The following is a 12053-nucleotide window of genomic DNA, read 5'->3' as shown; positions in this document are numbered from 1 at the left end:
GCTGAACAGCAGGCTTTTTGAAGCGTTCTGCTCAGAAATGGGAGCGGAGCACACTCATTTACTGTTTCACACTGAAGTACGGTGGCTGTCGAGGGGCAGAGTACTAACAAGGGTGTACGAACTCAGGAATGAGATTCACATTTTTCTGGTAGAGAAACAGTCTAACTTGGCAAATTTGTTTGACGATGCCAATTGGTTAATAAAGTTGTCATATCTCGTAACATTTTCTCAATTTTAAACGAAGTCAATTTGAAGTTACAAGGAAGAGGCAATGATTTATTCCGACACTGCGAGCATATACAAGCATTCCAAAAGTTGTTAGTACTGTGGCAAGCACGACTAAAAAGTAATCGTCCCAGCTTCTACATGTTCCCAACACTTACAACACACTGAGGAGAACAGCATCAGTGAAAAAAAAGTGAATCATTATTATTATTATTTATTTCTTAGCAGACTCCCTTATCCAAGGCGACTTACAGTTGTGTACAAAAAAGATACATCAGGAATTACAGTTCAATTAAGAGCAAGATACAATCACTTCAGTTATAATACAAGATACATCAATTACAGTTCCAATGAGAGCAAGATACAGTTAAAAGTGTCAGAGTTACATCTCGCTGCTCTGTCTGACAGTTTTAGTCGCTACTTTCCTGCAGAGGGGTTTGAAAATCTGAAGGAAAAGCTTTGGGTGAAAGATCCTTTTGCTTTCGAAAATCCTGAATCAATAATGGAGCTGAACTTGATGCCTGAGCAAGAAAACGAGTTGCTGCAACTCACCTGTGATAGCACACTGAAAACACGCCACAAGTCATTACATTTGTCATTGTTTTGGATCAGTGTTTTCAAAGAATATCCTTACTGTTAAGTAAGATTAGTGTTCTATTGTTGCTGCCATTCACAACAACCTACATGTGCGAACTGGGATTTTTGACTTTGACAAGGTTAAAAACCAAAGAAAGAAACCGACTCAACAGCGCACCTGACATGCGAGTAGCGCTTTCATCCTGTGATCCAGATTGGAGTGAGATCATGAACAGCAGGCAGGCCCACCCGTCACATTAGGTAAGTAAAACTTACCTGATCGTCTTTTTTTTAAAAAAAAATAATTCCTGAATTTAAAAATGTTATACAAGTAACGTCAATGTCTAATTTGAATTATTACTTAAAGTGAAGCGGTTAAAGCTAGCATGTATCAATTGCCCAGGCTTTATTGTGATTTTATGAAAACTAGTCAGAAGATATTATTGTTTTGGGTCGTGGGGTTAAGTGTTTTTCCTCCACTGGGTCGCAAGAAAAAAAGTTTGAAAACCACTGATGTAGACACCTATAAAACCTGCTGGATATTGGCTCTCCAGGACCAGGGTTGGCTACCCCTGTGCTAAGACAACTTAAGGAACAGGAACGTGTCCTCACAAGACCCCGCCCCTCAATCAAAGAGGTCCTAGCAACACACCCTCGCTCAATCTCTTTGTGTCCCCATGATTGATAGGCGGGTCAAAACAGGGTTTCCAACCCCCTCCCCATCCACAGATCACGCATGCGCCCGATAGCCAGCACAGATCTCCCCTTGTCACAGTCCCTTAGACTACTGGGACACTATCACCCTTCCTTAAATGCGCTTTATTTGCTCTTATCTGCCCCCTATTTTACTGCATTTAATCCTGTACTTCAGAGTACTGTAATCTGCCAAGTGTTTAATCTGTAGTATTTTGTATTTAATCATATCTTGATGTAACTATCACTGTTATCTGCTGTATTATTGAATTGTATTTTGTCACACTTGTACTTGCTTGAACCAAAGTCATTGTATTTATCTTGCTCTTATTGTATTATTACTTGTACTGTAACACTTGAAATGTATTTGCTTATGATTGTAAGTCGCCCTGGATAAGGGTGTCTGCTAATAAATAAATAATAATAATAATAATAATAATAATAATAATAATAATAATAATAATAATAATAATACTTTTACACTGAAGATGATTGTCACATTGTGTGTGTGAAGCGGTTTGGGATCTTTGTAATGAAAGGCGCTATGAAATGTGAATTGTTGTTGTTCTCATATTTGAGATGACTTACCTGATACTCTCAGTGTAAGAGCATCGCTTGTTTTAGAGTACGATGGGTTACCTGTCCTTTCACCTTTACAGGTATATTCTCCACTGTGGCCTTTAGTAGCAAAGCTAATTGTATATTTGTCACCATCTATACTGCTGTAGTAATCCTGGGTTGCTGAAACTTTCCACCCATCTTTGTACCATGTGAATCTCCAGTCAGTGTAATCCCCTGGAACCTCACATCTCAGTGTAACTCTCTCTGATTTGAATATCTGTGTCCATGCAGGCTCCAGTGTCAGGACAGCCTTTGGGCGTTCTGTAGAGACAGAGAAGGAAGTGCATACTTAACAAAAACAAAATGTCAACTAGGTTATTTAATATATATTTCAAAAATCAATATTCTGTTTACAATGGCTATGCAACACGAGTACATTCATTCTCCCTACCATACAGTTTATTGGGTGTGGTCGCGCTCCATGCTCAATTCTGGCTCTTTTTTTTCCTGGTGCTGTTTCCCAAAAGATGTGTTTAAAACAAATCTTGTTCAGATGTTAAAAGCAATTGATGTCGATATTTCAGAGTTAAGAAAAACAAATAACTATATTTCTTTAGCGATCTATACAGTGTGCACCCTAACCTTGGAAATATTTCCCACTTTAGCTCAATTTGTGACCTTGAAACTAACTATTCTTTTTCTTTCCAACGGAGATCAGATAAGTGTGTTTCTAAAAACGTTACTGTCATTTAAAAAAAAAAAAAAGAGGTAAATGCGTATTAACAATTATGTGAAATGTTTGTATCAGTGATGGCAGCGGCTACATTCTTTATCACAAGGGGTTAATGAAGTTTGGAATGCAAGGTTATAACGTGGTGCTGAGAGAAAGAGAGTAGATTAATTTACTGTACCTCTCACTGACACCCGCACCTCTGCAGAGTCACCCAGGTAGGCGCTCCACCTCCACGCTCTGCACTTGTAGGACCCCTCGTCACTCTTTGAAACACGAGCCACACTCAGCTCTGTGTCAGCCTGGGACTGTAACTCTTTATTATCTTTATAAAAGACAACCCTGGTAATATCAGAATTATAGCGGTCACGACACCTCAGAGTCAGAGCATCTCCCTCAAACACAGGCTGGGGGGGAGTCTGCAGGATCACTCGCTCATCTAAACAGACAAAAACGCAGTAGCCTCAATATTTGTACATTTGTTACAGCAACTTTTTCTCAATTGTGTTGTGATTTTCTGACACTGAACAGCACTGTTTCTGGTAAATGGGTGTATGGATCCTGTCACTGTACAGCCCCTAGTAGCCATAGGAGGTAATAACATTGTCAATTCAATTAAAATGTATGGACAATATCTCTCTCTCTCTCTCTCTCTCTCCCTCTCTATATCTATATCTCTATATCTATATTATTATTATTTCTTAGCAGATCCAGGGCGATGTACAATTGTTACAAGATATCACATTATTTTTACATACAATTACCCATTTATACAGTTGGGTTTTTACTGGAGCAATCTAGGTAAAGTACCTTGCTCAAAAATAAAATATTCAGTGTTGGGGAAATTACTTTCAACAAGTTACCCGTTACATGTTACTTTTTTACAAAATTTTACCTACTATAGTTTCAGTTATGAAGTATTTACTTCTCTGGCACAGTTTACATTTTACAGAGATATATTTTTACATATAATGTAATCCATCACCACATTTAGTTACCTGTCTAAACAAGGGAACATTACAGTGCAAAGTTATTGCAAATGTAATCAGCTTACATTAACGCGTTACATGTGTTACTCCCCAACAGTCACTTCAGTGCACAGCGCAACACCAGTATCATGACTCCCAATTTGCTCCAACCATCAATATACTTACCAGATACTGTTATGTGAATAGGATCACTCAAGATGGATTCTGATAAATGATAACCTTTACAGGTATATTCCCCGCTGTGGGACACAGCAGCTGTGTTGATTGTGTATTCCTCAGCTCTGATTTTGTTCAGCGAATCTTTTTTCCTAGCTTGGTACCATTTAAAGTACCAAAAATCATCAGCTGCACATTTCAGTGTGATTTTATCACCAGTAAATATGACAGCCCAGGGGGGATCCAGGGTCAATACAGCCTTAGCTGGCTTATCTGAAAGAAGGAGTTTTAATTTTTTTAGTTTTTAAAAATCCTTAAAATAAAACCTTCTCTCTTACTTCCTACAGCCTGCTGCACTAAGCAATGCTTCTAGTCTGAATTATTATTATTATTATTATTATTATTATTATTATTATTATTATTATTAGGGCCCTCATTAAAAAAAAATGGGGAGCCTTATGCACTGATGGTGTTTGTCTGTTACACTGGTCCAATTGTGATGAAACTCGCTCAGGACATTCCTTAGCACAAGTTATTGAGAGTATCAGAATCTGGAGGTGTGTGGAGGCTGTCTGTCTGTCACACCAGTTGATACTTGGTTATTGGTGAAAACACTGAGATGAGTTTATGACTTAATATGTGCAAGATAATTAATATTGATAAATAATTAGCTTTAATTGAGAAATACAGTCCGAGTCATGCAACTGTCTGAATCATGTTTGGTGTTCACTGCTGGATTTATGCTTGCTACTATTCGATTTATTTTTTTTGCCAAATCGATCATGAATATCGACGTTTATTTTAGAAAGAATTAACATTTTTTTCGATCCTTATTTTTCAATTCAAGCAGAGAATGGGTGAAATCGACCTTTATGCTTTAAAAAAAACAGACTTTTTATGTCATTGAGAAACATCTCATTTAGTGAAACCCCTTTATCATATTCAGCATGCAACAAAACCATGGGGGGGGGGGGGGGGGCAAGTGTTTATTTTCCCACACTGCTGTAAAAAAAAATATGTTCCATTACCTGTGAGATCTGCAAATGGGATCAGTGCAAAAAATACTGGAAAGAGAGAGAAAGAAAGAGGATTATTCTGTTAGATTCATGTGTTGCATCTTCAAATGTCTTTTTTTTTTTACCTTTCATCAAAACTTCATTGTGAGGGTTAGGCGCAAACAATCAGACTAAACCCCATCCACTGGCGCTCCATCTTAAACCCCATCCACTGGCGCTCCATCTTAAACCCCATCCACTGGTGCTCCATCTTAAACCCCATCCACTGGCGCTCCATCTTAAACCCCATCCACTGGCGCTCCATCTTAAACCCCATCCACTGGCGCTCCATCTTAAACCCCATCCACTGGCGCTCCATCTTAAACCCCAGCCTCTACAGGGCTGAACACACAGCCCAGTGCAGCCTTTTATACACACCTGCATCATTATGCAAAATTGAACAACTGATTAGTTGATTGGATCACCAATCAAGGTCCCCAGTTTCTCCATTCCATCCACATTCTCACATGGAATGCAAGTATTTTAAACAAGATTCAAAATGAATCCTTTTCTTTGTCATTTAATATACACACAATTAACAAAGACATCTCTTAAACATGCATACCAAAAATAAACAAATATGAAGATAAAAACAGTCCTGTTGTTGCTGGTGTGGGTGGAATTATACACATGTACTGTATACTGCAGAATGTGAGTGAAGGAAAACAAGCACCGGTACAACACAGGTTAACACAAAATAAATCACAAAAATAAATTATTTACAAGGGACCAAAAACAAAGTACACAGAAGGGGTACTTGGAACTGCAAACACAAGTCAAAAACGAAGTTAGAAAGGCCAAGAGAGAGATAGAAATCAATATTGCTAACCAATTCCAAAATGTTTTTCCAATATTATAACAGCAAGAGAACATTCAAAGAGGAGGTCAAATGTCTAAGAGACACAAATGGCAAAATCATTGATGAAGAAAAAAAATAGCAAATATATTAAATGATTACTTTTCACAGGTTTTTACAAAGGAGGACACGGACAACATGCCCCACATGTCGACCTGTTCCTATCCAGGTTTAAATAACTTTAGCATAACAGAGGTAGACGTGTTAAAGGAACTAGGAGCTCTTAAAATAAACAAATCCCCTGGGCCAGATGAGATCCTCCCAATAGTACTCAAAGAAATGAAAGAAGTTATTTACAAACCGCTAACCAAGATCATGCAACAGTCTCTTGACACAGGGGTTGTACCGACAGACTGGAAAATTGCAAACGTAATACCAATCCACAAAAAGGGAGACAAAACCGAACCAGGTAACTACAGACCAATAAGCCTGACTTCTATTATATGTAAACTTATGGAAACTATAATAAGATCTAAAATGGAAAATTACCTATATGGTAACAATATCCTGGGAGACAGTCAGCATGGTTTTAGGAAAGGGAGATCATGTCTAACTAACCTACTTGACTTTTTTGAGGATGCATCAACAATGGATAATTGCAAAGCATACGACATGGTTTATTTTTTTGACAAAGTCCTGCATAAAAGATTAATTCTCAAACTGAATGCAGTAGGGATTCAAGGAAATGCATGCACATGGATTAGGGAGTGGTTAACATGTAGAAAACAGAAAGTACTGATTAGAGGAGAAACCTCAAAATGGAGTGAGGTAACCAGTGGTGTACCACAGGGATCAGTTTTAGGTCCTCTGCTATTCCTAATCTACATTAATGATTTAGATTCTGGTATAGTAAGCAAACTTGTTAAATTTGCAGACGACACAAAAATAGAAGGAGTGGCAAACACTGTTGCAGCAGCAAAGGTCATTCGAAATGATCTAGACAGTATTCAGAACTGGGCAGACACATGGCAAATTACATTTAATAGAGAAAAGTGTAAAGTATTGCATGCAGGCAATAAAAATGTGCATTATAAATATCATATGGGAGAAACTGAAATTGAAGAAGGAATCTATGAAAAAGACCTAGGAGTTTATGTTGACTCAGAAATGTCTCCCTCTAGACAATGTGGGGAAGCTATAAAAAAGGCCAATAAGATGCTCGGTTATATTGTGAGAAGTGTTGAATTTAAATCAAGGAAGTAATGTTAAAACTTTACAATGCATTAGTAAGACCTCATCTAGAATATTGTGTTCAGTTCTGGTCACCTCATTACAAAAAGGATATTGCTGCTCTAGAAAGAGTGCAAAGAAGAGCGACCAGAATTATCCCGGGTTTAAAAGGCATGTTGTATGCAGACAGGCTAAAAGAATTGAATCTATTCAGTCTTGAACAAAGAAGACTACACGGTGATCTGATTCGAGCATTCAAAATCCTAAAAGGTATAGACAATGTCGAGCCTGGGGACTTTTTTGACCTGCAAAAAGAAACAAGGACCAGGGGTCACAAATGGAGATTAAATAAAGGGGCATTCAAAACAGAAAATAGGAGGTACATTTTTACACAGAGAATTGTGAGGGTCTGGAACCAACTCCCCAGTAATGTCCTGCAGCGGTATGGGGGGCTCGGATCGGCAGGAAGAATGGACGTTAAACCAGCCAAGCATGGTCTCCTCCAATGACATTGAAATGCAACTAAATCCTGTATCTGTACTGCAGTGTTGACTTTGATATCCCAGCTGCCCTAGCGGTCTGGCGGTTGCGCAGAAGGAAAACAAGAAATATGTTTGTTAGACCTGCTTTGCGGGCTTGCAGGGAAAAAAATCGATCTTCTCTGTGTTGGTCAGAACAATTTCTTGTGAGCGTTTGCGCAATTTATTCTGGGGAGGCTTAGCCCCCCCCCCCATCCCCCATCCCCCATCCCCCATCCCCCATCCTCCATCCTCTTATACGTGTCGCCTATGCGTAGTAGACGTTTAATACTGACATCATACAGAAAATGCACCTTTAGTGAGACTTGTTCAAAAAGTCCCAGAGGAAAAATATATACAAGTGACTTTTAAAAACAGCAGAAATCACTCCTGCTGAAACAGCATTAAATAACACTTGACACACATTCTGGGATATGAAACAGGAAACATGAAATATGAAGAGAACATATCCATTCATAAATCTTGGAGCATTTTCATTTTCATTTCAAAAGCAAGCGACACTCAACCAACTTATCCAATTCTGAGCCTCCTTCAAAGTTTTAGTCTCTTCCTGTTCACTAGTCATTACTCCAAGTCTGGTTAATCGTTCCTGGTTCCTGCTGTTTCTAAGCCATGTATTGGTTGTGTCTCCAGTTAAACCAAGAGGTTTTGAATAAAAAGCTTTAGCATACAGTGTTATTCTGGTTAAGATATATATTTTTTAATACGTCAAATAAAAGTTATTTTACTAAAAAGTTGCATACTGACAGTCAAGACACACGCTCGAACTCATGTAAAAAATAATTCTCTAATATGCGATGTCTAAACTAATGGAGAACAAATCTACCATTCCACGTGTCTGCACTCCAGTTTCGTTGCGCTTCTTTGCTCTGACTAAACAATTCTAAATTGGTCTTAAGCAGGAGCGTCATTTCAAGAAAAAAAGGATCTGTGTCAGCATTGAACTTTCTGTGTCAAAAATAGCATCATGAGTGAGAAAAAACAGGCAGTAATTGAGCATGTTTATAACGATAGTGTCCTGCACTTTGTCAACGATATTGACAGAACAAACGCGGGGAGTACATAACCAGAAAACCACACTGGAGCCGCAGGAAGATATCAAACATTTAGGCAGCGCAGCATCCAAACAAAGGAGCCCAACAATGTGGATTGTATGTTTTCTAATTCATATTGTATTGCTTTTTAATATACCCTCTAATAACAATAGATTTTTCAGTTAATCTGTCTGCATACAATCAATGCATATTAAAGTATATCACAATGTTTCACAAATGCCACAGTCAATAGATACATTTTTAACTCTGATATGCTGGTATTAAATAAATTGGAACAAAAGTGGTCACAGTAAAAGGATACAATAACTTTGGGTAACTCATATATAAATACATATAGTATACTGATATCATTTAGTTAAAATCCATATCCATAAAATAAGAAGACGCTCTATTTCAGTAAATTCAGAGTCCTTATCTAAAAAAGCATAGCTCACTTATTCCAAGTTAATAACATTCAGTACTGTGTTCTTCCAAAGTGCTAAAACTGGGTGTACTACCATAGAATCAACCCATGCCATCTACAGAACATCATTTTACATATACATTTTAAATTCAAACCACCATTAGAACCACTGTGTAAATGTGAAGGATTAGTTGCTACAACACTTCATATTAGCTGCTCATGTCTAATTTACTTTGAGTTGTTGGGATCACAAGTTTTTGAAGATTCTGATCAATGTCAATTAGATTGCTGAATGACAAGCTTGGTTTCTTCTCACCCAAACTAAGCTGCATTCATTAGTGGAGACTGAGTAAATTGTTGATACTCATTACATCGATATATATTGTAACTCCTGAATGTGTCTAAGACTTTTTGCACAGCAGTATAGATATATCTGTAGTCACATTGCATGGAACAAATTACTTGTTTACTTACGTATCAGAATGAGATGTTTTGTGGAGCTCATATTTCTTTCTTTCGTTCTCTTTCTTTCCTTTCTATATTTAATTCATGTCTGTCTTCTCTTAATTTGTTGTTGTTTTAATTTGATTCTGAGCAGCTGCACTCGTCAAGGGAAGTGTAATTAGAAGGCGTGAAGACATGATTTCCCCTTTTCTTCACCGTGATCTGAGTGCCAGTAAATTACACACATTACCACACCACAGCATCGCTAGGGATCCACAACGGGGGCAGAACCCCAGCACCAGGGTGCCTTTCCAGGCCTTACATGGGTTCCATCCCCATAGTTTTATATATTATACAGCAGTGGCACTGTGGTCAAGAGGTTTGTAGTGCACAGGTGTAACGGTCACTCTGCACAACTGAGAGGCAGCTGCACTGTCCTCCCTAAGGAGATACTACTGGCCCTATTCATATAGCTAAATAAGCCAGCAAGAGTGACAGACAGCAAAAGCAGGGACGTCAGAGGAGTCAATTTCACAAGGAACAGGTTTATTGTTGTGAACAATAATGTCAACAAATGAAAAACAAAAGCAAAAGCAGGACAAAACAGGTTAGTATAAAGCTGGTACAGGTTAGTATAAAGCTGGTACAGGTTAGTATAAAGCTGGTACAGGTTAGTATAAAGCTGGTACAGGTAAGTTGGTAAATGGAAAACAGAAGGTCAAAGAGTAACACAAAGGAGAAATGGGTGTAGTGTCAGGTGAGCCTCAAATAAACCCCCCCACACAACACAAACACAAAATCAATGCACAGACAGACAGAGAAAGATAAAGATGAATGAAATGATCACAGACGGTAGCAATAATAATAACAGTGTGGATGGCAATGGATGGTGCATGAAAGTTAGACCTAACAAGTTCAGCAGAGTAGCAATGTCATTGAAAACGAAACAAAGTAACAAAAAGAACAAACCCAAAAAATACAGGAAACAAAGTATCAAATTAGAGTAGAAAAAATCCAAACAGAAAAGGAATGATCTCCCCAACAGATAAGGAAGTCCAGCAAAGAGTCCAGTAATGATTGTGATTGTAGAAGGTTGAAAAAATGGAGTATATTGGAAATGGTGAGTCTGTCCAGCAGTGCTGAGTTGAATGGTGAAGAGTTTGTTTGGAAAAAATCAGGAGGATCAGGAAAAAAATGGAAACTGAACACACAAAACAACAAACACTAAACAGAACTTGAAAAGCAGCTAAACTTAAACAAGTAACAGTGAAAACAAAAAGAAGAGTTTAGACAAAGTGCAGGATACAATAAAAAAGAATGACTGCACTGGAATGATCTAAAGATGCTCAAGAATTCACTGAGATTTAAGATTGTAATGCTGAAGGTTAGGATGGATCCCTCAGGTGAAAGGCAGTCACCCTCAAGGCCTAATCAGCCAGCTTTAGTACAGGTGCTGACTTCTAAGGAGCTCTGAGATTAGAGGAGTGGATATTTGAATGAGCCAATGGGGAAAGAGGATGAACAGAGGGTGGTTGCATGTAACTGTGGGAAATGAAGTTTTAACCTGGCCAGGCTACTGACCCTAATTAAAGGGACAGGTGGGTGAGACTTACACCCACATTATGTAGCATGGGAATTGTTACACAGGTGCAGTACTGGTGCTGTGCTCAGGAATTATAGACACAAGACAGTTCATGGTGAAAAAGCAGCTCTTTATTTCGGACAAATAATAATACCTGGCTCTACACAATGATGTGTATCGCTCAAGCAAACCCCGGGATTCAGTCCTGAAATAATAAAACACTAAACAAGACACACACAAACACAGCACGGTCACAAGTCCAGAGTGAGTGCTCTCAGTGAAAGTGGTGATTTACAGGTTTATTCGTGTACAATGGTGAAGTGGAGTCCGGGTTTAATTGCTGCTGGTTTAGCTACAGCTCCCGGAGGTTAGCCTTCTATAATGACAAGCACAGACAGTTAGAAGCAAACAAAACACTTCACTCACGATATGCTTTCCTTTCTCAGTCATTCTCATAACCACATCAAAAGGAACAGATTGCTGGGGACACTTCCCCTAAATAGCCTCCGCCACACCCTCTTTTGGTGGCGCGGTCAATCACGTCTCTTCCAATCCGTGACTGACACATCACCAACTGCATTAAGGCAATGACTTCTGGTATCGTGGTCCAGCCCCCTTCCTGGATGGCCAGTTTCCAAGTGACCCTGGAATGAAATGCCAAACCATCCATTACGGGGCGCTCTGCTCTGATTATACAGTGCCCTCACACATCGGGAGGGATATTGCTGACTAGGATTCATTCACTCTCTGTCACAGGCACCAAACATGATTCAGACAGTCCCCCTGAGTTTCAATCTCCATAGTTTTATATATTATACAGCAACACCAAACATGATTCAGACAGTCCCCCTGAGTTTCAATCTCCATAGTTTTATATATTATACAGCAACACCAAACACGATTCAGACAGTCCCCCTGAGTTTCAATCTCCATAATTTTATATATTATACACAACACCAAACACGATTCAGACAGTCCCCCTCAGTTTCAATCTCCATCGTTCTATATATTATACAGCA

General features: G+C 38.7%; 1 protein-coding gene across 5 annotated transcripts in view; it reads right to left on the bottom strand.

Moving 5' to 3' along the window:
* Positions 1-9709, bottom strand: part of LOC117410228 (Fc receptor-like protein 5) — a 47618-nt gene extending 37909 nt beyond the window's left edge. Inside the window, exons 1-5 of one of the 5 annotated variants that reach the window (XM_059018527.1) lie at positions 9483-9709; positions 4959-4994; positions 3940-4203; positions 2967-3224; positions 2083-2376 (exon numbers count right to left, since the gene is read on the bottom strand). In XM_059018527.1, coding sequence (XP_058874510.1) covers positions 2083-2376; positions 2967-3224; positions 3940-4203; positions 4959-4994; positions 9483-9513 — 883 coding nt within the window. In that variant the 5' untranslated portion in view covers positions 9514-9709. The remainder of the gene's footprint in view (positions 1-2082; positions 2377-2966; positions 3225-3939; positions 4204-4958; positions 4995-9482) is intronic. The other 4 variants (XM_059018529.1, XM_059018526.1, XM_059018528.1 and 1 more) reach the window with 4 other exon arrangements.
* Between the last annotated feature and the right edge of the window lie 2344 nt (positions 9710-12053).

The sequence above is a fragment of the Acipenser ruthenus genome, chromosome 60 (assembly GCF_902713425.1).
Source record: "Acipenser ruthenus chromosome 60, fAciRut3.2 maternal haplotype, whole genome shotgun sequence".
NCBI lineage: Eukaryota > Metazoa > Chordata > Actinopteri > Acipenseriformes > Acipenseridae > Acipenser > Acipenser ruthenus.
This window is presented reverse-complemented; position numbering and strand designations above follow the sequence as displayed.